At 46.6% G+C, this 27,512-nt stretch overlaps 1 protein-coding gene across 1 annotated transcript in view; it reads left to right on the top strand.

Annotated features, from left to right (window-relative positions):
• The window catches only part of LOC132829932 (probable ATP-dependent RNA helicase DDX60), a 166,030-nt gene that overhangs the window by 59,019 nt on the left and 79,499 nt on the right, over positions 1-27,512 (top strand). The window contains exons 8-15 of the mRNA XM_060847358.1: positions 4,740-4,881; positions 6,665-6,814; positions 12,259-12,364; positions 12,447-12,574; positions 14,097-14,278; positions 18,002-18,257; positions 20,992-21,167; positions 24,953-25,150. Of these exons, the coding sequence (XP_060703341.1) occupies positions 4,740-4,881; positions 6,665-6,814; positions 12,259-12,364; positions 12,447-12,574; positions 14,097-14,278; positions 18,002-18,257; positions 20,992-21,167; positions 24,953-25,150 (1,338 nt within the window). The remainder of the gene's footprint in view (positions 1-4,739; positions 4,882-6,664; positions 6,815-12,258; positions 12,365-12,446; positions 12,575-14,096; positions 14,279-18,001; positions 18,258-20,991; positions 21,168-24,952; positions 25,151-27,512) is intronic.

Below are 27,512 nucleotides of genomic sequence, written 5' to 3'. Positions count from 1 at the left end.
GGACTAGTGCTCCATGCCAGGACTAGTGCTCCATGCCAGGTCAAGAGCTCCACGCCAGGACTCAGACTCCACACCAGGACCAGAGCTCCATGCAAGGACTAGAGCTCCAAGGCATGACAACAGTCTCACGCCAAGATGAGAGCGCCATGCCAGGACTAGAGCACCATGCCTGGACTAGAGTTCTATGCCAGGACTAGAGCTCCCTGCCAGGACAACAGCTCCATGCCAGGACTAGAGCTCCACGCCAAGACTAGAGCTCTGTGCCCGGACTAGAGCTCCGTGCCAGGACAAGAGTTCTGATCCAGGACAAGAGCTCCACGCCAGGACCAGAGCTCCACGCCAGGACTAGAGCTGCGTGCCCGGACTAGAGCTCCGTGCCAGGACAAGAGTTCTGTGCCAGGACAAGAGCTCCATGCCAGGACAACAGCTCCGTGCCAGGACAACAGCCCCAAGCCAGGACTAGAGCTCCTAGCCATGACTAGAGCTCCTAGCCACGACTAGAGCACCACGCCAGGACAACAACTCCACGCCAGGACAACAACTCCATGCCAGGACTAGAGCTCCACGCCCGGACTAGAGCTCCATGCCCGGACTAGAGCTCCTCACCAGGACTAGAGCCCCACGCCCGGACTAGAGCTCCATTCCCGGACTAGAGCCCCATTCCCGGACTAGAGCTCCATTCCCGGACTAGAGCTCCATTCCTGGACTAGAGCTCCACGCCAGGACTACAGCTCCACGCCATGACTAGAGCTCCACGCCCGGACTAGAGCTCCACGCCAGGACAACAGCTCCACACCAGGACTAGAGCTCCGTGCCAGGACTAGAGTTCTATGCCATGAATAGAACTCCACGCCAGGACAACAGCTCCACACCAGGACTAGAGCTCCACGCCAAGACTAGAGCACCACGCCCGGACTAGAGTTTTATGCCAGGACTAGAGCTCCGTGCCAGGACTAGAGCTCCATGCCAAGAAAACAGCTCCACACCAGGACAACAGCTCTACGCCAGGACCAGAGCTCCATGCCAGGGCTAGAGCTCCACGCCAGGACAGCAGCTCCACGCCAGGACTAGAGCTCCACGCCAAGACTAGAGCACGATGCCTGGACTAGAGTTCTATGCCAGGACAAGAACTCTGTGCCAGGTCAAGAGCTCCACGCCAGGATAACAGCCACATGCCAGGACTAGAGCTCCACACCCGGACAAGAGCTCCACGCCAGGACAACAGCTCCACGCCAGAACTAGAGCTCCACGCCAGGCCTAGAGCTCCGTGCCCGGACTAGAGCTCCGTGCCAGGACAAGAGCTCCGTGCCAGGACAAGAGTTCTGTGCCAGGACCAGAGCTCCGTGCCAGGACAAGAGTTCTGTGCCAGGACAAGAGCTCCATGCCAGGACAACACCTCCACGCCAGGACTAGAGCACCACGCCAGGAATAGAGTTCTATGCCAGGACTAGAGCTCCATGCCAGGACTAGAGCTCCACGCCAGGACTAGAGCTCCATCCCAGACAAGAGCTCCATGCCAGGACTAGAGCTCCACTCCAGGACTAGAGCTCCACGCCCGGACTAGAGCTCCACGCCCGGACTAGAGCTCCACGCCAGGACTAGAGCTCCATGCCCGGACAAGAGCTCCACGCCCGGACAAGAGCTCCATGCCAGGACTAGAGCTCCACGCCAGGACAACAGCTCCATGCCTGAACAGCAGCTCTGGAAACATTAAAAGAAAAACATAGGACGAAAGAAAAAAGTTAAGTGGACAGAGATACCTGATGTGGTGTTTCCACACTGTCGGGAATCTAATCTAATCTCATCAAGAGTTGACCACATTTTGTGGGCGGCATGATGGCACAGTGGTTAGCACTGCTGCCTCACAGCGCCAGAGACCTGGGTTCAATTCCCACCTCAGGCGACTGACTGTGTGGAGTTTGCATGTTCTGCCTGTGTCTGCATGGGTTTCCTGCCACAGTCCAAAAACATGCAGGTCAGGTGAGTTGGCCATGCTAAATTGCCCGTAGTGTTAGGTAAAGGGGTAAATGTAGGAGAATGGGTGGGTTGCGCTTCAGCTGGTCAGTGTGGACTTGTTGGGCCGAACGGCCTGTTTCCACACTGTAAGTAATCTAATCTAATCTAGACCAAAACAGCACACAGCACTCTGGGGGCAGTCTAACCAAGCTCCCATACAAGGGGACCAAGACCTCACTACTCCTGTGCTCAATTCCTTTTGTGATAATGCCTAACAGTCCATCAACTTTCCAGGAGCTTTCTACACTGGTAGTTTATTGACAACGAAAGGTTTCGCACACCTCTATTTTCCAAGTTCTCACCATTTAAGAAATACGAGTGTTCCTCAGGCCAAAGTTGATAACTTCATCTTTGCACATGGAATATAATGTGGGAAATGTTCTTGCCAATTTACTAAGCTTGAGCAAATCCTCCTGAAACTTTTTTGCATGTTCCTCACAACACACATTCCCACTTAGCTTTGTGTCGTCCACAAGTGTGAAGTTATTCCATTTGGTCCCCACTGCCAAATCATTGATCGATGTTGTGAATAGTTAGGGCCCAAGCAGTGATCCTTGTGGTCCACCACTTATCCAAGCTTGCCAATGTCAGGATGGCTCATTTATTCTCTGTTTTCTTCATCAATTTTGTCAGTAACCTCTTCAAAAACTCTCACAAGTTTGTCAACAGATCTCGAGTGCATGATTTGCTCTCTCCATTCCTCCTTCAATATTAGGGTGACATTTGCCACTTTCCAATTATTCCTGAATCTATAGAATTTTGGAAAATTACGTCCAATGCATTGACCATCTCTAGAACTATTTCCTTCTGTCTTAGGGATTTATCATCTTTCACCTAACTAATTTCACACTACAATCTTTTACAAAAGTGAATTTCCTTCACTTTCTCATTCTCCTAGCCAGGTGGACGGTTACATTTGGGAGATTCCTGGTGTCTGCCTTTAGTGAACCAAACACAAAATAATCATTTCACTTCTCTGTGATTTCTCTATTCCCCACTAAACATTCCCTTCACACTTCCTTCTGTGGACCCACATTTGTTTTAGTCAAATGTTTCATTTATACACAGCTGCAGAAGCTTTTACAGTCCATTTTAATATTTGTTCGTAGATTGCATTTATATTCTGTTCTCGCTTTCCTTATCAGTTTCTTCTTCCTCCTTTGTCATCTTCAATATCCTCAGAAATCACTGCTATTTCTGGCAACTTTATAGAGCTTCTCTTTTCATCCTACGCTATCCTGAATTTCTTTTACTTGACTTTTTACTTGCACTTTTACACCTTGAAGTATAGTTTATTAGACTTCTTTTAATCCAGAAAACAGATTTCCCACAGGCCAATCAAGTCCACACTAACTCTCCAAAGAGCATCCCACCCAGACCCACCGTGGTGGGTGGCACAGTGGTTAGCACTGCTGCCTCACAGCGCCAGAGACCTGGGTTCAATTCCCGATTCAGGCGACTGACTGTGTGGAGTTTGCACGTTCTCCCCGTGTCTGCGTGGGTATCCTCCGGGTGCTCCGGTTTCCTCCCACAGTCACAAAGATGTGCAGGTCAGGTGAATTGGCCATGCTAAATTGCCCGTAATGTTAGGTAAAGGGGTAAATGTAGGGGAATGGGTGGGTTGCGCTTCGGCGGGTCGGTGTATACTTGTTGGGCCGAAGGGCCTGTTTCCACACTGTAAGTAATCTAATCTAATCCCAACATGTTGCTATGGCTAACCCACCCAGCCTGCACACCCCTGGATATATGGGCAATCCATCCAACCTACACATGGTTGGATTGTGGAAGGAAACCCACAGGGAGAACATGTGAACCCCACACAGCCAGCTGCCTGAGGATGGAATCAAACCTGGGTCCCTGGCATTGGGAGGCAGCAATGCTAACCGCTGAGCCACCATACCACCCACCATGCACTGAGAGTGACCATTTGAACAATTGCACATGTATCAGCTCTTTAAGGGTGAAATCTCTCCAACCTGGTAGTGGTCATTGGGAACGTGAAGAGATTCATGTCTGTGAGGATAGGGGCAAACCACACCTTTCCCCCCCTTCCCAACTGGACAACCATACCAGAGAGAGGTGGCATTGGTGGGGGAGGGGAGAGGTGGGGCGTCTCACAAGTGCATTAGTTCATTATCCACAAGCATCGGATTGCTCTGTTGGATAATGAAGTTTCCATTTGTGGTTAGGTCAGGCCACCTGCTTGGATCACGTCACGGAAAGCCAACAGCAGGAAGTGTATGGCAACAGCTCGCTGGCCTTGGGGTTGGGTTGGTCTCTGGGCCATTGGGAGGGGAGGGGAGGGGTGATATTTCCCTCACACCCTCCCTGCCCACCATTCCCCAAGCACCTCCTGCAGTAGCAGTGCCTACCTCCACCATTGGAGCTGATACCCTCCTAGGTCTGCAGCCTCCTGATTGGCCTGCAGCCTCAGAAATAGCCAGTGATGTATTGATCTCCTTTGTGACCCTGGGAGCGTTCACGTCACCTTTAAGTATGAGGTTGGGATCCTCATTAAAGGGGTAAAGTTTCTGTCCTGAAAGAGCTTCACACTAACACCTCATCCACCCCCTGACCCCCTGCTGTTAGCTCTGACCTGAAACTATCCTTCTGTTCAATTCCTTATTGCATTTCCTTTCACAACTTCCTATGGGATCTGCTTCCTGCAGACCGTGTGCTCCAGATTCTGGTAATCAGCAGGAAATCACTTCTTTTCTTTGCAGAGAAGAATGGCAGAATATTACATTCTGAAAACACTGGTGGTCACTGGATGGAAAGTTGACGTGACTTATCTGAGTGATCTGAATGATGGGCGTCTGTTAAGGACTGTCGCAAAAATATGTTCCGAAATGCCACGTTGTACTGGTAAATCTCCCAGACACTGGGTTACTGATTTCTTCTTTACTTCCCACCCAAGCATCGCGCTCCGTCTCCCACCCACTCACTGAGTTTCTTTTCCTCCTAAACCTTAAAGCTGAATCTCTGCTCCTTGTACCTAATGGGAAACGCCTTTCTTCTCCAACTTGGCCATAATCTTGCACCTCTATCAGATCTGCTGTCAATTCCCCCTTAAGGAGAGAAACCCTAACATCTCCAAACTTACTTTGTAGCTAACTTTATACACAGGGAGGGGAGTGGCTGAGGGATACTGATCCACACACACCCAGGTAATGTTTGGGGGACTTGGGTATGAAACGGCCCACAACGAATGGTGGAATTTGAATTTGATAGAAAACAGAAATTGGGAGTCTAATGATGACCATGAATCCACTGTCAGTTGCCATGAAAAACTCATCTGGTTTCCTAATGTCCTTTAGGGATGGAAACCGACATCCTTACCTGGTCTGGCCTACATGTGACTTCAGACCCATAGCAATGTAGTTGACTATTAACTGTCCTTTGGGCAATTATGGATGGGCAATAAATGCTGGCCCAGCCAACAACACCCTCAGCCATTAATGAATTAAACAAAAAATCATTCATGGAATGTGGGAGCATTCATGAATATTGGTTAGGCCCATTCCTAACTCCCCTGAGAGCAGTTAATAGTCAACTATATAGCTATGGGTCACATATAGGTCAGACCAGGTAAGGACACCAATTTCCTTCCTCGAATGACATTTGAGAACCAGATGGACAATCAAGTATGGTTTCATGGTCATCATTAAACTCCAAATTCCACATTATCATTAAATTCCAATGTCACCACCTGGCATGGCGGGATTCAGATTCCGATCTCCAGACCATTATTGGTTAATTGTCAGTGTTTACCGTCCAGGAGATGCACTGCAATAATCCACCAAGGCTCCTTAGACCAACACTGAGAAGGGCAAGGGTGGCAGATTCATGGGAACACCACCTTCTGCCAGTTTCCCCTCCAAGTCACAACCATTCTCATTTAGAAATATTTCACTGTTCCTTCAGTATGACCAGGTCAAAATCACTATACTGTGGGTCTACCTACTACCTAATGGACTGCTGTGGCTCAAGAAAACATCTCCGAACCAACTTCTTGAGCATTTAAGGATGGGCAATAGATGCTGACACAGTGTGTCACAACCCGTGCAAGAATTTTAAAGTTAACAAATATCACCGATCATTTAAAATATTGCCCACCTTCCATTTCCCATCCAAGAGTGAAGGACGTTCTCATTGGAGGTCAGGGATCTGGCAGTGTTTAGTTCTGGTCTGTAATGGATGGCAATTTCCCAGCATGAATTGAATACGATGTAGATAAATGGACATTCACCTTCAGAAGAGTCAAATGTGGCCTAGCGTCATTACAGGCCCAGAGATAGCCCTCTCTTCTCGGAGTTGAGAGGGTGTGAGTTTAAAGTCCTGCATTCAATTGACTTAACCCTTAGCCAACATCTGAAAATACCCACCAGTCATCTAGTCATTAATGAATCTTGTGACTACACTTCACGCAAACATTGTACGTTACCAGCTGCTGGTTGCAAAAATCTGCTGTGATGTTTCGTTGTCTGTGATGTTGGTTTGTGAGGTGGTTGGATGGTCCAATGAGACGGTCTGTTCCCAGATCAAATCCTGGGAGGTATACCTGCTGATTAGTGTGGAGTGCTTATTGATGAGATGTAACTGCAGTACAATTATAATGATTGCCCTAACACAAGTTTCTGTTTAACAGACACAGAGGACCAGTTAGGCAGTAAGATTGGAAGTGAATACAGACATATCTGGGAAACCGTCGCTAAGATATCACCTGAACTCGATGTAGGAGATGCTTTCCCAGTGCAATGTACTTCAGCGGTATTTCTGAAACCAGAAAAGGCCAAAGGTATGCTTAACAGCACAGTTCACTCTTACTTTTCATTAACTTTAGACACTCCATTAAGTGAGTATAATTCACTGCTTTTAGGAATCTAGGAAACTCCAGGAGAACAACCTCCTTAAGCCATCTAAACAGTCCCATCTGTGTGTGATTCCTCAAGTAACTATAGCATCGTTGCCCTGTCACATAGTAAACTATCTCGTTCATAAAAGCGTTATCACACAAGATAGTGTAATTGATTTCTTTCAGGAAGCACAGGGAAGGGTGGGGCAGTGGGAGAGGGGGCGCGATGTAATACAAGATTTCACGGTAACAAGAAAACATTTAATAGCGCAGACGTACAGGAGAGGTTTCCATTCAACAAAGTGGCCTCAGCTGCTTCGCTGGGCAGGGAATTCCACGGATTTACCACCCTCTGGGTGGAGAAGTTCCTCCTCAGCTCAGTCCGAAACCGGCTCCCCCTAGTTTGGAGGCCATGCCCTGTTGTCCTCGTTTCACCCTCCAGTGGAAATAACCTCACTGCTTCCATCTTATCTATTGACACTACCTTGTTGAATGTGTTTAAGACCATGGTAGATTGATTTTTTGAACAGTAAAGAATTAAGGGATGCAGTGAGAGCGCAGATAAGTGGAGCTGAGGCCACGAAAGATCAGCCATGATCTTATTGAATGACAGAGCAGGCTCGAAGGGCCAGACGGCCTACTCCCATGTTTGTATATTGAAATAAAACCTAGAGGCTGGGAGTAGCCACTCATAAGTTCAACAAGGAAATACAGCTAGCGATCTGAATCAAGAAATCACTGGAGAAACTCAGCAGGTCTGGCAGCATCTGTGGAGAGAGAAGAACAGAGAAACAGAAACAGTTCACATTTCGAGTCCAGTAGCCCTTCTTCGGGTCAGTTCCAGCTGTTTATTGGTTACACAGTCAGTGACCAAGTATAAAAGATTGAGTCATTGTCTCTCAGGAGATAAGAGTGTCTGTTACTGAGTATTAATGTAATTAACCAGTCTTAAGCAGTTGTCTTAATATTATATCATTAATTACATTGTGTTATTCAAGTGCATGGGTCTTCTGCTGAGCATAAGGACCAGGAGCAGGAGTAGGCCGTCTGGCCCATCAAGCCTGCTCCGCCACTCAATACGATCTTTTCCTCGACTCAGCTCCACTTACCCGCCCTCTCCCCATAATCCTTAATTCCTTTATCGATCAAAGATCCAGCTATCTTAGCCTCAACTGCTTCACTGGGCAGAGAATCCACAGGACATATTAGTGGTTAATTGTTCGCCATGTAATATGAGTACTCATGTGTCGATTTGTATTACAAGAGTTGATGGCAGCCGATCTACCCTGGCACAGCCAAATGTCAACTGCAGGTATCTCATGCCCAACACTATTCATGTTCCACTTTCCAATCAGCATTTGACTGGAGTATACAGAAGTCTGTACTCCCCTGGATCAAAAAGACAGCTCAGCACCACCGACTGAACTAGGGGACGGGCAAATAATGCTGGGCCCAGCCAGCGACGCCCACACCCGGGAGTGAATACAAGGTTAGAAAATGGAGGAGAAGTAGGCCATTCAGCCCTTCCACTGACACCCTCCTTCGACTGACTGAACTGGTCCTCACTCTGAACAACTTCTCTTTCCAAGCTTCCCACTTTCTCCAAACTAAAGGAGTTGCCATGGGCACCCGCATGGGCCCCAGCTATGCCTGCCTCTTTGTCAGATATGTGGAACAGTCCATCTTCCGCAGCTACACTGGCACCACCCCCCACCTTTTCCTCCGCTACATCGATGACTGTATTGGCGCTGCCTCGTGCTCCCACGAGGAGGTTGAACAGTTCATCCACTTTACCAGCACCTTCCACCCCGACCTCAAATTTACCCAGACCATCTCAGACTCCTCCCTCCCCTTCCTAGACCTCTCCATTTCCGTCTCGGACGACCGAATCAACTCGAACATTTCCTATAAACTGACTGACTCCCACAGCTACCTGGACTACACCTCCTCCCACCCTGCCCCCTGTAAAAACGCCATCCCATATTCCCAATTCCTTCGTCTCCGCCGCATCTGCTCCCCGGAGGACCAGTCCTTCTTCAAAGTCCGCAATTTCCCCTCAGACGTGATCGACGATGCCTTCCACCGCATCTCCTCCACTTCCCGCTCCTCCGCCCTTGAGCCCTGCCCCTCCAATCGCCACCAGGACAGAACCCCACTGGTCCTCATCTACCACCCCACAATCCTCAACATACATCATACCATCCGTCGTTATTTCTGCCACCTCCAAACGGACCCCACCACCAGGGATATATGTCACTCCCCTCCCCAATCAGCATTCCGAAAAGACCACTCCCCCCATGACTCCCTTGTCAGGTCCACACCCCCCACCAACCCAACCTCCACTCCCGGCACCTTCCCCTGCAACCGCAAGAAATGCAAAACTTGCGCCCACACCTCCCCCCTTACTTCCCTCCAAGGCCCCAACGGATCCTTCCATATCCGCCACAAATTCACCTGTACCTCCACACACATCATTTACTGCATCCGCTACACCCGATGTGGCCTCCTCTATATAGGGGAGACATGCCGTCTACTTGCGGAACATTTCAGAGAATACCTCTGGGACATCCACACCAACCAACCTAACCACCCCGTGGCTCAACACTTCAACTCCCCCTCCCACTCCACCAAGGACATGCAGGTCCTTGGACTCCTCCATCGCCAGACCATAGCAACACGACGGCTGGAGGAAGAGCGCCTCATCTTCCACCTAGGAGCCCTCCAACCACAAGGGATGAACTCGGATTTCTCCAGTTTCCTCATTTCCCCTCCCCTCACCTTGTCTCAGTCCCAACCCTTGAACTCAGCACCCCCTTCCTAACCTGCAATCTTCTTCCTGACCTCTCGGCCCCCACCCCCACTCCGGCCTATCACCCTCCCCTTAACCTCCTTCCACCTATCGCATTTCCAACGCCCCTCCCCCAAGTCCCTCCTCCCTACCTTTTATCTTAGCCTGCTTTGGCACACTCTCCTCATTTCTGAAGAAAGGCTCATGCCCGAAACGTCGATTCTCCTGCTCCTTGGATGCTGCCTGACCTGCTGCGCTTTTCCAGCAACACATTTTCAGCATTCAGCACACTGAGCTACCCTGCCGTTAAATGAGGTCATGGCTGATCTGACAATCCTCAGCTCCACTTTCTTGCCTTTGCCCTTTAGCCCTCGATTTCCTTCCTGACTAAAAGTCTCTCTATCTCAGCCTTGGATACATTAACGACCCAACCTCGGCAGCCCTCTGTGGTAAAGAATTCCATTGGTTCATTACTCACTAGAAAAAAGAAATTCCCCCACCCCTCAGTCTTAAATGTGTGAAGCTTTATTCTGAACTAATGCCCCTGGTCCTAGAAACTCCTACAGGGTGAAACAATCTCTTTTCATAGATTCTGTCAATTAACCACCAATATCTTCTCAGCAGAAGAGTCACATATTAGAATCACAAGGGGTAATTTTAAGACACAAGCCTTAAGACTGGTTAATTACACTAATACTTGGTAAGAGTCACTCTTAGCTACTGAGAGGTAATGATTCAATCTATTATATAATCATACAGTGTGGAAACAAGCCCTCTAACTCAACACTGATCCTCCAAAGAGTAACCTTCCCAGACCCATTCCCCCTCACTAATGCACCTAACCTACACATCCCTGAATACTATGGGCAATTTAGCATGGCCAATTCACCTAACCTGCACATCTTCGGACTATAGGAGGGAAATCAGAGCAAAATGGCACAGACACAGGGAGAATGTGCAAATTCCACACAGGCAGTGGTCTAAAGCTGAAATTGAACCCAGGTCCCTGGCACTATAAGACAACAGTGCTAACCACTGAGCCACCACTATTACACAGGGCCATGTACTGTAGAACAGCTAAACCTGTAGAAGGATTACTGGACTCAAAATGTTAACTGTTTCAGTTTCTCTGTTTCTGTCTTCACAGATGCTGCCAGACCTGCTGAGTTTCTCCAACACTGTAAGAATATTAAAATAAAAACAAAAGATTGCAGATGCTGGAAATCTGACATAAAAACATAGAGTGCTGGGCAAACAGAACAGGTCTGGTAGCATCTGTTGAGAGAAAAACAGTGTTGACATTTCAGGGATATTATTAAACTGGAGAAGGTTCAGAAGAGATTTACCCGAGTGTTGCGGGGAATGGAGGGTTTGACTTGTAAGGACAGCGTGGAACCTTTTTTTACTGGAGTGTAGGAGGTTAAGCAATACACTTGTAAAAGTTTATAAAATCATGACAGGTGAATGTAGTTATCTTTTCTCTAGGGTGAGGGATTTCAAGACATTAGTTCGGCCACTGTTGGAATATTGCGTGCAATTCTGGTCTCTCGAAACGTCGAATTCTCTGTTCCTGAGATGCTGCCTAACCTGCTGTGCTTTGACCAGCAACACATTTGCAGCTCCTTCCTATCGGAACCAGGATTCAGAAAAGATTTACAAGGAGGTTGCCAGGGTTGGAGGATCTGAGATACAGGGAGAGATTGAACAGGCTGGGGCTGTTTTCCCTGGAGCATCGGAGGCTGAGGGGTGACCTTATAGAGGTTTATAAAATCATGAGGGGCATGGATAGGGTAAAAAGGCAAAGTCTTTTCCCTGGGGTAGGGGAGTCCAGAACTAGAGGGCATAGGTTTAGGGTGAGAGGGGAAAGATATAAAAGAGACCTAAGGGGCAACATTTTCATGCAGGGGGTGGTACGTGTATGGAATGAGCTGCCAGAGGATGTGGTGGAGGCTGGTACAATTGCAATCTTTAAGAGGCATCTGGATGGGTATATGAATAAGAAGGGTTTGGAGGGATATGCACTGGGTACTGGCAGGTGGGACTGGATTGGGTTGGGATATCTGGTCGGCATGGACGGGTTAGACTGGAGGGTCTGTTCCATACTGTGACTCTAGGATTCTATGACTGGGGGCATATTTTTAAGGTGAAAGAAGAAAGATTTAAAAAAGACATGAGGGGCAATTTTTTTTTACATGTATGTGGAATGAACTTCCAGTGGAAGTGGTGGATGTGGTTGCAGTTACAACATTGAAAAGAAATTTGGATAAGTTGATGAGTATGAAATGTTTGGCGAGATCTGGGCAAAGTGCAGGCAAGTGGGGCTAGTTCTGATTGTGGTTTGTTTCTGTGCTGTATGACTTTATGACCATGACTCTATGAGTTCTTTGTCAGAACATGGAACTCTGTTTCTCTCTCAACAGAGCTGCCAGGCTTGCTGAGTTTCACCAGAAATTTCTGGTTTCTGCGCTGCTACAAACAGCGTAAGGTCACCTCCAATTCTCCAAAAGCCCAATCAGTTTAAAAATGGAGATGACTTTGACTTAGATCTCTGCGCTATGGAGATGAGTCTCAACTCTCATTCTCCCTTTCCTTTATTCAGGTGCATCCATGCAGAAAATTCCTGTCGCTGGGCTAATACCGATAAAGTCAACATTAGTTGAAGAATTCATTGGGGATTTACTCAAACAATTGCCACAACTGGACAGGTAACTGAAAGATGACTGGCTGATGATATTGTGTTTGGTGTTTTCATCCTTAATAACCAACCATAATTCTCTCTGCCCTTAGTGAGGACCTGGAACATGAACCACAGTATAAGCTGAAAGAGTTTGATGAGATTTTACATTGGCACTCCAGAAAACCCATCTTAACTACTCTCAAAGACCATCGTGAGAAATTGAAGGAACCAATGAGAAGTAAATAATTTATCTTAGATATGTGTATATACCTTTATATTATAATCTCTTGGTCATAGCAAACATGAACATTGCTGAGCAGAGCGTGACAAAAGTGAAACGTTCCACCTTGTACCCATCAAATGTAAGAATGCCAATGTTTCAGATGATCACAATGTTTATAAGGAGTAAGGATGCTGGTTGGTTGACAACAGAACTGCAACTGATGGGAGTGTCAGGTTCTGAGGAGTGACGATCACCAACAATCTGTCCTGGACTACCCATAGAGATGGGATGGTCAAGAAGGTACAATGAGGCCTCTTCTTCCTCAGATGGCTCAGGAACTTCAGCCTGCCCACACTGACCCTCACTGGCTTTTACAAATGCACCACAGAAAACATTCTATCTGGATGCATCTCAGCCTGATACTGAAACTGCTCTGCCCAGGACAGGAAGCAACTACAGAGAATTGTGCACATAGACCGGTCCAACCTCCCATCCATTGACTCCATCTACACCTCTCACTCCCTCAGAAAGGCAGTCAACATCCTCAAAGACCCCTCCCATCCTGGTTTTAATCTCTCCCAACCTTATCTGTCAGGCTGAAAATACAAAAGCTTAAAGACACATATCAACAAATAGTTTCTTCCCTGCTGTTATTAGACTTCTGAATGGGCCTCTCAAATTTCAAATCGAATGTTGTCCTTGTTTTTGTCCACCTTCCGCACAGTTGTAACTCTGTAGGCCTTGCTCTGTTCAATCACTCTGTGACCTGTATGACTTTGTAGGTTATCATTTGCTATACTGCTTGCAAAGCAAAACCTCTCACTGTACTCAGGTACAGTTATCAACAAAAAAGTAAATCCAATCAATTAGCCACGGCATTGCCTTGGGCAAAGCAGTATCTTCTACTAAATATGACACTCGATGATAGCATAGTGCATCTGGCTGTGATTGAATTACCAATCAACTTAAGATAAGTCGAGGATCTTGTAAATTGGCTGATGTACACTTTCTAGAGGTGACACACATTCATATGCAGGGACCCGTCCTCCACAAACAAAAGGGATATGTTCAAGCCTTGTGCCTTCTTTGAATAATCCAGGAGCTTGTGGAATTCATAGCTCTCAGTATCCAGGCTTGAGCTGACAAGTGGCAAGCAGTGCGTACACCCTCTGTGGGCTACAGCTGTTTAAGAAGGAAGCGCACCATCACATTATGCCTGAAATGTCGACTCTCCTGCTCCTCGGATGCTGACTGACCGGCTGTGCTTTCCCAGCACCACGCTCTTTGACTCTGATCCCCAGCATCTGCAGTCCTCACTTTCTCCGATCATGCAGTTAGAGATGGGCCGATATGTTTGCCTAACCAGCCCATGTCGAGTGAATGAATGAACGATAAAAAGGTTTCACTCCCATCAATCAGCATAAGGCAGTGTATTGTGATTTGTGTCTGTCCAGTGTATGCCGTTTTCTAACAAGTCAAACATCTGACTTACTTTTGTATTTAACCCACTTCTTACCCACTTTATTATCTATGACAGATCCGAAGCAATGGAGATACCAGCTGCGCAGTCAGCAAAAGCTTGTTGCATTTGAGCGATTTTATGCTGAATCCCTGGATGAAAAGGCAGCGGTGACAATTGTCACCAGTCAGTCGGCGGTCACTGATGACTCGGTAAAGCAGCAACATCAGCCGAGAAAGGGAAACAGCAGCAAGCCAGCGGTAGGTCAATCACCAGCATCTCCCGCTGGCCATTTCCCCTTCAACCCTCCTTGGCTCTGAAATTCATTGACTCCCCCTGGGGCGTGGCTGGTTGCTGGGTGACTGTTTATGTGGGCAAGACCTGAAACTGTGTTTAGGCTGCGAGAGAGGGACAAAAAAAACCAAGCCTGGTGTTCGACTCAATGCAAAGGCCATACTCATCGGTACAGGCAAGAGACGAGACATACAATACCATTCTTATGCACCCACAGAGACACACCCATACATACACACACACACACACACACACACACACACACATACACACACACACCCACACAGACACACTCATACACCCACACACACACAGATACACCCATAAACACACACACACACATACACACACACACACCCACACAGACACACTCATACACCCACATACACACACACAGATACACCCATAAACACACACACACACACATACACACACACACCCACACAGACACACTCATACACCCACACACGCACAGACACATCCATATACACACACACCCACACAGACACACTCATACACACACACACACACCCATGCACACACACACACATGCACACTCATACACCCACACAGACACACCCATACACACACACCCACACAGACACACTCATACACACACACACACATACACACACACACCCACACAGACACACTCATACACAGACACACCCATATACACACACACACCCACACAGACACAATTTTACAGACACAGACACACTCATACACACACACCCACATAAATACATGCATACACACACACAGACACACACGCACAGGTGCACATGCACACACAGACACACACACGCATAGGCGCACACACACAGGCACACATACATACAGATGTACACACACACAGGCACACACACGCACACACAGACACACACGCACAGATGCCCACACACACACACACAGGCACACACACAGACAGGCGCGCACGCACACACAGTGGCGCACACACACAGGCGCGCACGCACACACACAAGCACAGACACACATGTACACACATACACACACAGAGACACAGAGACACACACAAGCACAGGCACACACAGGCACACACAAACACACACACACGCACAGGCGCACACACACACACACACACACACACACACACAAGAACATACATACACAACAGACACACACGCACACACAGAGGCACACACACACACACACACACACAAACAAGCACAGACACACACACACAGATACACACACACACACACACACACACAGGCACACACACACAACACAGGTGCACACACAGAGAAAGACACGTATACACATATAGAGACACACAAACATACACAGACACACACAAGCACAGACACACAGATACACACATACAAACACACACATACACATATACAGACACACACACATACACAGACACACACATACACACATACAGACACACACATACACAGACACACATAAGCACAGACACACACATACACACACATACACACATACAGACACACACACACATACACATACACACACAAGCACAGACACACACATACTGACACACACATACACAGACACACATAAGCACAGACACACACACATGCAGACACACTCAGACAGACACACACACACACACACAAACACACACACACACACACACACACACACATAACTCCTCCCCCTCCCCATTCCATGCATACTCTCACACATTAAAGGGCCTGATTTAATTTAATTTCCTGGGTAGGTGGGTTCTGTTGGGCAGAAATGAGGAATGAGAGTGGTGGGGTCATTTGGTGGGTAAAGTCAGATCAGATTAGATGGCAGATGTGCCATGGCTATCACTCAGTTCCCTCTTGCTGGAGTTCTGCTGGTGTTGGGTGAGCTGTTAGATGACCTGCCTGCCCTTCAGCTAACTGATGGGCTGACGTGGTGAGTTGATGCCCGGTTGACCACCATACCCCATCATTGCTGGGATTATACCAGAGGCAGATGATGCCTTTGCCACCTGGACAAGCAGGAAGATAAACTCTGGAGTCCTCACCATGGACCAGCTGGGCTAGAGGAGAGGGTAGTGCTGGGGAAAGGACAGGATGGGTTCTTAGACAGTCACCAATGCCCAATGGTGGCCCCTCCAAATATTTCCAATTGGTTACTCCCGCCCGTTCCTCCAGGCTGGTTAGTTGATCACAAGCAGGTCAAACCTTTGACCTTCCCTCCATCATGTTCTGAAATGGGATTGTTTGCTGCTGCACAATGTTCAGCACCATTCGCGACTCCTCGCGTACTGAAGGAGCACATGTTCAAACGTAACAAGATCTCGATAATATCCAGGCTCGGGCTGACAAGTGGCAATTAACACTCATGCTGGCAATGGCCTGCAGCTTATGTAGACCCACCTTGCTCCCAGGTAGGGGGTGAAGCCATGACCCTGTGCCAATTGTCAGAGAAAAACCCATTAAATCATCTCCATGGAGCTGGGCTGGCGTGGTGCCTCACTGATGTGCACAATCCCAGCTGCACATGCACACATGTGGGGTACACACTGGCACAGGTACAGCCTCATGCACATTCACTTATACACACTCACTTACACGCACTCATTTATACACACTCACTTACTCACACTCAATTACACACACACATCTTACACACACTCACTTATATACATTAATTTACACACATCTTACAAAGACTCACTTATGCACACACACACCCTATACACTCACTTATACACACTCATTTACACACATCTTATGCAGACTTACTTACACACACACACGTTATGTCGACTTACTTCTGCATACTCATTTACGCACACTCACTTCTACACATTCACTTACACGCATCTATTTACACACACACACACACACACACACACACACACACCCTGTCTCTCGATAACAGCCCGTAGTGACTTGTGTCTGACTCTCACTGTCCTGTCTTATGAAGCCTGTTGCCCTAGTCCCTGGCTTCTATCAATCTACCTTTTCACACTCTGTGTTTCTCCATGGGATATTTGCCCTGAGTCTCCCACCTCATTGTATCTGTCACCTCTGCTGGACTACAGCATAGGGTAAAGGTTGATTAAAATAGTTTGTTGACACCACCCATCCTTTGTCAATACTGTGCCTGGGGCCTGTTTAATGATCAGTGGTAAGGGAATAGGCCACAGATGAGTTCAAACAGAAGGCGCACTTATCCTAGTTAACAGGACGGCTTATTGCATGGTGCTGAAAATGTGTTGCTGGAAAAGCGCAGCTGGTCAGGCAGCATCCAAGGAGCAGGAGAATCGACGTTTCGGGCATGAGCCCTTCTTCAGCCCTACGTCGATTCTCCTGCTCCTTGGATGCTGCCTGACCGGCTGCGCTTTTCCAGCAACACATTTTCAGCTCTGATCTCCAGCATCTGCAGCCCTCACTCTCTCCTCGGTTTATTGCATGGTGCCAACTTACATTACCAGAGAGCCTTATTTACAAAGGGCCATTGGGAGCTTACCTGAATAAATCTACTCCTTATGAACATCAGGACTTCCTCTTCCCACTCAAAGACAGTGTATGACACCATCAGATTGGGTAGAGCTAGTCCAACGTTAATGTTAACTCTTTTAAGGGCCATTAGTTTACACAATGCTCCACGATTTTGTTACATGTTAAGCTAATATTAACAGCCATGAATTTGCCCCCTCTAACTAACATGCTTCGTATAAACTTTCTCTGAGAAAGAAGAAGAAAAATTCCGAACTCATCATCGAAGCTCATGAGAAGAAGAAGAAGGAAGAAGAAGAAAGAAAGGCCAAGGAACGCTGGAGCTCACTGCAAGACTCAATTCAGAAGGAGCTGAGCAATGATATCGACAAAGGGACTAAGACCCTGGAGAGGTTCCTGCAGACCTGTGCCAGTGATAGTGTGAAAGTAACTGCTGAGATGGAGGCGAGTAAATACTGCTACAAGGCTTGGGCTGAACACTGCAGATCTAAAGGTAAGAACGACACAGTCACTTCGGTTTCAATGATGTGTAATATTGTGTATAATGGCTGCCGAGGTTCCTATGGCAACCAAGCTTCGCAAGTACCTTGCGTGTTGTGAAGTTGTGAATGGTGCTACTGCAATGCAAGTTCTTTGTGTTTTTGTTTCGGTGTAACCCTAAACATTCTCTTGCAAATGTCAAGCTCCAGGTCACATGGTGGAGAAAATGATATCGGGAGGTCAGGGGTCACTCCGACAGAGTGGAGGTGTTCCACAGGGCAGCATGATGCCTCAGTGGGCATCACAGTGGCTCAATGGGGTGGCGTGGTGACTCAGTGGTTAGCACTGCTGCCTCCCAGCACCAGGGTCCCAGGTTTGATTCCTGCCTCGGGCAACTGTTTGTGTGGAGTTTGCACATTCTTCCTGTGTCTGCGTGGGTTTCCTCCAGGTGCTCCAGTTTCCTCCCACAGTCCGGAAAGGTACAGCTTAGTGAATTGGCCATACTAAATTATCCGTATTGTTCAGGGATGTGTAGGTTTGGTGTTTCAGTCAGAGGTAAGTATTAGGTGGTGGGGATGGGTCTGGGTGGGTTACTCTTCAGAGGGTCGATGTGGACTGGTTGGGTCAAAGGGCCTGTTTCCACACTGTAGGGATTCTATTCTATAAATCAATCACACAGTCGGTGCTGGGTTTTGCTTATGGAAAGGAGACCACAGTGTGAGTGGTGGATGAATTAGATTAATTTGAAAGAACTACGAGTGAAACCTGCTTTCATCTGGAAGGTGTGTCTGGGGCCTTGGACAATGAGACGGAGGTGAACGGGCACAATTGGATGGGAATGTGTTTCAGAGGAGTGAGCAAATGTTTGGGGTGATGGAGGAATGGACCAGGGTGTCTCCGAGGGAATGGCCCCTGCAAAATGCTACTAGCGCTTGGGGGGAGATGTGTTTGGATGCGGCTTCCCATAGGAACTGGCAGAGGATGATCCTATAGACCAGTGAGGTGGAACAGGGGAATCCAGTTGCTGTCCTGGAAAGAAGTGGAAGGGGTAAGGGCAGAAGGTCGGCAGATGGTTTGGACATGGCTAAAGACTTAGTCGATAACGATGGGGAGGGGAAGGATCTTGGTTGAGGAGAAAGTCAGTCTTCTCGAAGGTGGCACCATCCCAACAGATGTGAGGGACAAGTTGGGAGAACGGGATGGAATCTTTGCAGAAGGAAGAGTGTGAGGAAGTGTGGTCAAGGAAACCGGAGGAGTCGCTGGGTTTGTAAACTTGTGTGCTGTTACTCACAGCAATTGGAGAGCAACTAGATCCCTTAGCATCAAATTGGATCACTCTTGATTCCTAGATTTGATATTTTTACACCCAGTAAAGTGAGTTGTCCACAGAAATACTTTATCTTTACAAGAGAACAATACTTTTTCAAGTACACTCATGGATTTTCTGTCCTGTAAAAGTACAGGTAGCCCCCATTTTTTGAAAGTTCATTTTATGGCACTTTGTTATTAAGAAAGGCTAACAGTAACCAATAAAAAACCCGAAGAGGATTTTCACTTTTATGAAAAAAGGTGAAATCTTTCCCATATAAGTGAATACTTCTTTGCTTTGTGCCATTTCGGCTTACGAAAGGTTTCATAGGAACACTCTACGGATAGTGGGGGATACTTGTAGAGTCCTACCAGATCATAGGGCTGCTGTCTCATCAGAGAGATAGAGACAGAGAGATAGAGAGAGAGAGAGAGACAGCTGATTTAACCTGAGGGTCACCACGCCTCATGTAAGATGGAGAGTCTTTGATGGTAGCTTCTGCCGACGATGGGGTTAGAAACCATGCTGCTGGCATCATTGTACATCACAACCTAGCCAAGTGAACTCACTGAGCCTCTCACAGAGCAGGGCCCTGCTGATGAGGTGAGAGACAATAGGATGATCCTGGAATCCCTATCAGACTCGGAGTCTACCCTCAGATTGACGAGCACAATAACATCATCCATTGCGTGGACTAATGACGAAGGGAAGTAAAGGCTGTTGAATGACTGTTGAATTGACTTTAGAGAGGGAGGAGTAACCCAGAGGGGCCCGGCTAATATTCGGTGCACATGGTGGGGCCGAATGCCACTTCAACAATTGGTCAAATTTAAATCCATGAATAAATCTCGAGCTGCTGTGGCCTCAGAGTGGTCTCCCAGTCTTGGGCAGATGTGATCTCCCAGCCTCACCAACCTCCAGGTAAAGCCTGGCATAATCTGGAGCCAAGACCCGATGTGGACAGGAGACCTGGTGCCAGTGTGGTTGGGTTGGAAGACCGTACTTCTGAACGTTTATTTCTGCAATGCTTGGACTATTTATTTCTCTGTTTTTCTAAGATTTTGTAACTGAATAACTTGCACCTAGGGAGCACTGTAAGCGGTGCCTGAGAAACTTTTCATTGTACTCAGCTAATTCTAAGTCTAATTCTAACTTCTAAAATCTGGAATTGAAATTTAGTCTCAGTGACAGTCATCCAAAACACCCACGTCTCTTTAGGGAGGGAAATCTGTTTCCTTTCCCTGGTCTGGCCTACACGTGACTCCAGACCCACAGCAATGTGACTGACTCTTGGCTGAAATGGCCGAGCAAGCCACTCAGTTCAAACTCACAAAGGGGATGGATTACAACCATTGACTTTGTCAACGGTGCCCAAAGCTCACAGAATTTTAAAGCAAATCAAACTTAATGTTATTTGTTTCTTCCTCCTGAGGTGCAGGTGCTATAACAGATGTGAAGATCGCAGTGCTTTTGATGCGAAGAATTCATAGTGTTCTGTACAGACATAAGGATCAGCTGAGCCCTAAAGAACTCAATGAATTGGCACGTTACCTCAAAAATCTGGGATTCCTGAACCTAAGAGATACAGTTCTGGAGATGATAGATGAAGAACAGGTAATGCTCAGTATCTCAGAGGGCTGGTGGTGTTGAGTGGCAATATAACAGGCCTACCAATCCAGAATGCCGCGGTAATGTTCTAGAGATGTGGTTTTGAATCCCACCACGGCTGACAGAGAAACTTGAATTCAACAAAAAGTCTGGTCTACAATGCCAGCCATTGCCAACTGTCATTTAAAAACCATCTGGTTCACTAGTGTCCTCTGGAGAAGGAAGCCTCCTGTCCTTACCTGGTCTGGCCTACATGTGAGTCCAGACCCACAGCAATATGGCTGACTTCTAACTGCCCTCTAACATGAAAGTAGTTCAAAACGATGACTGTCCATCATCTTCTCCAGTGTTATTAAGGATGGGTAATAAATGTTTGATCTACTCAGCGATCCCAGCAATGAATTTAACAAAAGAACTCCCTTTGCTTTCTCAGTTTGATATGAAAGATTGCATTGCGTCACTGATGTTCTGGCCAATATTTATGTCTCTCTCAACATCAGCGACCACAATGCCAGATTATCTAACCCGTTCCTTAAATTTCTTTCCTGGGATAAGGGTACCACCAGCAAGACCTGTATTCATAGCATCCCTACAATCCAGATAGAGGCCAATTGGCCCATCACATCTGCGCCAACTCTCTAAAGGGCATCCCACCCTATTTCTGTAACCCCTGCATTTCCCATGGCTAACCCACCCAATGCACATCCCTGGACGCTATGGGACAATTTAGCATGGCCAATCCACCTAACCAGCTTATCTTTGGATTGTGGGCAGAAATGGGAGCATCCAGAGGAAACCCACGCAGATACAGGGAGAATGTGCAAACTCCACACAGGCAGTCACTCAAGACTGAAATAAAACCCAGATATCCGGCACGGTGAGGTGGCAGTTCTAACTACTGAGCACCTTGCCACATTTATCGAAATGCTTTCGAAATTAATCAGTGATAGTTTGTTGATCTTCATCACCAGCACTGGATTTGAGATCCAGTAGCAGCTCTGGTGGGATTTGAACCCATCTCTTCAGTTCTTGAGGCTACAAGTTACTAGAGTAGAGAGAGAGAGAGTAGCTTTTTATTTGTCATTTTTACTGTATACAACTGATACAGTAAAAACGAGGCAGCTTTCCTCCAGGACATGGACAGCACAAACTACAGTATCATACACAGCATAAAGTACATGAGAAGTACAAAACACACAAGTGACAGTGTAATAGAAGAATGATAAATAATAGACATTGTTCTAGCAGCAATTCAAAGTCATGCAAAGAATTTCAGATGGGAAAGAGTCTGATCAAACTGTGTTAAGGAGCCTAATGGCTTGGGAGAAGAAACTGTTGCACAGTCTGGCCATGACAGACCGAATGCTCCAGTGTCTTCTGCCAGATGGCAGGATGGAGAAGAGTTTGAGTGAGGGGTGTGTGGGGTCTTCCACAATGCTCTTAGCCCTTTCGGATGCAGCGTGTGGTGATGTCTACTAGTCCAGCTATGTTATTACCACAGCCCAACTCTACCAGCTTGATGTGTAGTCATCGTTTAGTTGGCTTCAAACCTCTATGGGCTGTCTTGAAGTAGTGGACCACAGCCAGAGAAACAGTTATAATCTTCTCCTCCGGGTGACATTATTCATTTACACCACTCTGAACTCTACCACAATCACCTCTTCAATTTCAGTTCTTTACCTCTCTGTCAATTGCCCAGAACTGGCTCATTAAAAACAAACTGAAAACTTTACTGTAACAGCCAGAGAGTGACACAAAATGTTAATCATTTTGTTTCTGAACAAATCTCCAGCATTTTAGTTGTTAGTACACTCTAGGGTGTGAGGGTTACTGGCTAGGGCAGCGTTGATTGCCCATTCCAAATTGTTCAGAGGGTAATTAGGAATCAACAACCTTCCCTGGGGCCTGGAGTCACATGTAGGCCAGACTAGATACGAACATTAACCTGAGGTTCTGGATTGTTAGTCCAGTGACATTACCACTGGGCCCTTAAGTTAATTGCTTTATAGGCAGTTATTTTAACTTAAAAAGTGACTGAGAAGCCTGTGTACATACATTGTGTCACTCCTCACTGGGTAATGTGCTGGAAATCAACCCACAATATTCCTGGAGTCATCACAGATAAGTTTTTTTGAAAGAAAAACTCAAACTCATCTAACTATTGGATTCTTGGACCCAGGTTGAGAGAAAAGATCAGGTTTCTGTACTGAACAGGAATCACTATTTAATAAAGCTCATTGGAATCTAGCTACAAGTACACAATTATAAACTGGCAGCAAAGAATGCAACATTGTCTCTCATATACATACAGACACACACTCTCTCTCTCACAAAGAACACAACAAAAGAAAATCACCTCTTATCAACTTTCTCTCTCACAAACACATACACACTCACATATAGACTCTAACACATACAGACATACACACACATTCACACAGATACATATACTTTCACACAGCCACATACAAACACACAAATGCACACACCCACATGCACACCCACTGATACATACACATACACTCACTCTCTCTCTCATGCACACACACACACACACACTAAGAAGGAACAAAAACACTTGGGTGGAGGGAAAACTGGTAAAACAGTTCCTTAGATTTTGTTCACAAGATCTGTTGATTTTGTTGGTTTTTGTTGATTCGGAGATTTCTCCTCAACCTTCCTTTTTACGAATGTTTCTACTTGTTTGCTGGAGGCATGGGGTAGCTGGGTCACTTATGAAAGATTTTTAATTTATCTAACTCAAACTTACAGCTTGGAGCATCTGCTGAAGGAGAGATAAGCTGGTTTTCTTCAGGTTTAAAGTGGCATATCACAGAGAACTGAGAGTTCCCAGCTGCCACAGATCTACGGGGTTCTCCTCTGGCCTGAACTAGCTCCTGTCTGTCTTGCTCACAGCCCAACCTGCTCAGCTACTTGACAGTCAATCACATAGCTGTTGCCAGGCCGAAGACCCTTTGTCATTGATAACTGGCCCCTCTTTGAGAAACCAATCAGCTTCACTACCCATTGGCTCCAGTTCGTCTGCACGTTGCTGGAGCACAGCTACACAGACAGGGTTCACAATAAAAAATGAATTCCTTTCAAATCACACAGCCATCCTTATAAGTCACTGGGTTTCAAAACAATTTGTTCTCATTTCAGTTTCAGAAAGCACAAATATAAAAATACATGGCCTTTTTAGCTGCAATTGAAAGGGATAACAGTTATTCATGGTAATCATCTTAGATTAGCAACCCAAATATTATGTCACCACAGGCTCAAATCCTTGATGTTTAACTTCAATGATTGTGATAATAAAAATTATGTTATAGTAGCGATTATTGTGTAATTTAAGCTGATTCTGTGAAAGTTTGAATGTGGAAAGAAAACCATCTGAAAACCATGAAAACTGACAGAATTGTGAATGATGTAAGTCAGAAACCAAAACAGAAATTGCTGGAAAAGTTCAGCAAGTCTGGCAGCATCTGTGGAGAGAAACCGAGAGTTAATGTTTTGGGTTGAGTGACTCATTACTGGACCCAAAATGTTAACTCTGATTTCTGTCAACCGATGCTTCCAGACCTGCTGAGCTTTTCCAGCAATTTCCGTTTTGGGAAGGAGATCAGCCATCCTGACCCGGTCTGGCCTACACCTGACTCCAGACCAAACTATTGACCGTTAACAACCCTGCGAAATGATGTCTCAGTTGAAGGGATGGACAACAAGTGCTGGCCCTTATCTCACAGAAGATTAAAGACAAGGCATTGACGCGTTTCTGTTTGCCAATCCAGATCACAGTAAACTCACAACTTCATAAAATTTCACCACAGAAGCAAGAAATGAAAACAAAATTGAAGAATGATCCCAGGTTTCCAGTCGGTGTGGGGGCAGCCCGTTTTCAGCTGGAAAATATGGGTCCTTATCTATTCCGGGAGGAGAGAAAAGATCCCGATCCAAGAGTTCAGCACTTTATACCAGATTCATGGCAGGTAAAGTACAGCACTCAGTATAACAATGTTATAAACCACTGCTGGCTAATTTGAACAGTCAATAATCTTTCTGGGTTGTGACCTGAATAGAAGCTGCCCGGCCATGCTGGTGATAATTGTTTAAATATCAATCGCTCCTCAAGGATTGATCCATTCTGTGGGTTACTTTATTTAAAACAGTAAATAAGATGGTTTGTCTCATGAGGTGAGGTTGGGCAGGTTAAGCCTATACCCACTCCAGTTTGGAAGGATGAGAGGAGATCTAATGGAGGTGTGTGAGATGCTGAAGGGGGATTGACAAAGTAGCTATAAAGAGGACACGCTTCCTCGCGTGGGGCAGACTAGAACGAGGAAAAGGAAGCTTTAGGATAAGGGGCAGCAGATTTAAAACCGAGACGAGAAGAAATTGCGTCTCTCAAAGGGTCGTGAATCTCTGGCTTTCGCTCCCCCAGAGTCCCAGGGATTCTGGGATTCTGAATAAATTTAAGGAGGAGACAGCGATTTTTAATTAGTAATGGGTTAAAGGGTTATGGAGGGTGGGCAGGGAAGTGGAGCTGAGGATGAGATGAGATCAGCCATGATCATATTAAAAGGCGGAACAGGCTTGAGGGGCACAATGGCTGACTCCTGCACCTAGTTATTTAATGTCTTTAATGTATATTATAAAGCAGTCATTACCACAGCTCAGTAACTTCTATGCATGCAGCACTGCAATCCCCATCGCGGATTAAATGGCAGACACTCCCCTAGCTTATCTCTCCACGCTTCAGGCTCACTGCCTTTATTCCTGATGAAGGGCTTTTGCCCGAAACGTCGATTTTGCTGCTCCTTGGATGCTGCCTGAACTGCTGTGCTCTTCCAGGACCACTGATCCAGGATCGCAGCATTGTAGATACAGCCAGATAACCGAATCCTGCATAGTTAAGGCGAGAGGAGGAAGATTTAGAAAGGACATGAGAGGCAGCTTTTTTACACATAGAGTGGTTTGGACTTCCAGAGGAAGTGTTGGATACAGGTGCAGTTACAACATTTGAATAAGTCCATAAATAGAAAAATAATTGGTGGTATATAGGTCAAGAACAGGCAGGTGGGACTAGATTAGCTTGGGGACATAGTTGGCATGGACTAGTTGGACTGAGGGGTCAGATTCCGTGCCGTATTCCTCTCTTAAAGATAAGGTGCACATACAACATTGCAGGATGGATTTTTCGTGATGGTTCTGATTGTGGTTTAAGTGGGGTTAACGACAGCATCTGGAGTTGAACAGGTGCAGGGGACATTAGTTGCCACTCAAGATGAACAAAGAAAATCAAATTGCTGCATTTTTCCTGAGAGTTTCATTCAGTTGCCCTGTTGTTTGCAATAAAAGTTGGTGTTCCGTGTTTGATGAAACAGTATGTGGTTCATATTTCACAAGTTTGAGGCCCCTTTTCAAGAACGAATTAAAAAGATGAAACATTCCTGATGTTGTAGACTGTTGCAAGGTGCCTCACAGTATCATCATTAATCAGGTTTTGACACTGAGCTACATTCCCAGCCAGATCATGAAAATGTTGGTCAGAGGAGCAGAATATTATTTACAGAGAGTTTAAAAGGCAGAAAGGAAGGGAATTCTGAAGGCAACTGAAGTCTTGGCCATCACTGACAAGGGAATTTGCGGAGTCCCCAACATGGCTGCTGTCTACTTTGTCTGCTAGGATTGGTCAGGCAGTTCCTAAACCCCCCGGAGGTGCACAGAGTCACTAAGCGATTCTTGAGCTCACCTCCTGCCTCATTAGAATCATAGAATCCCTACATTGTGGAAAAAGGCCACTTGTCCCATCGATGAGTATCCCTGCCAGACCCAGACCCCTACCTCCATCCCCAACACCCTGGAATGATACCATTACAAAGTGTAGCAAGAATGAATTTGGGGTCGGGATCCAGAAATTTGACTAAATCTCAGGATCCCAGAAACACCGCGTTCCAATTTTGCTGCTCAATCAGAAGTTAGGTTGAACCTTGCTAATACACTGCCTTTGTGGAGGCCAGCAACATCTCTTGCCCTGAGCACCCGTTTGTGTGCACTTCTGGTCTCGTACCTTGAGAAAGGTCAGTCTTCCTGTAGAGACAGTCCAGCGAAGGTTCACCAGACTGATTCCCGGGATGACAGGACGGATATATGAGGAAAGACTGGATCAACTGGGCTTGTACTCGTTGGAATTTAGAAGAATTGTGGGGATGGGGGATGATCTCATGGAAATGGATAAAATCCTGACTGGACTGGTGGGAAAAATGTTCCCGATGTTGGGGAAGTCCGAAACTAGGGGTCACAGACAAAGAATAAGGGGTAAACCATTCAGGACTGAGCTGAGGAAGAATG

The sequence above is a fragment of the Hemiscyllium ocellatum genome, chromosome 2, assembly GCF_020745735.1.
Source record: "Hemiscyllium ocellatum isolate sHemOce1 chromosome 2, sHemOce1.pat.X.cur, whole genome shotgun sequence".
NCBI classification, from domain to species: domain Eukaryota; kingdom Metazoa; phylum Chordata; class Chondrichthyes; order Orectolobiformes; family Hemiscylliidae; genus Hemiscyllium; species Hemiscyllium ocellatum.
Note: the sequence above shows the minus strand (reverse complement) of the source record. Positions and strands in the feature narration are given on the sequence as shown.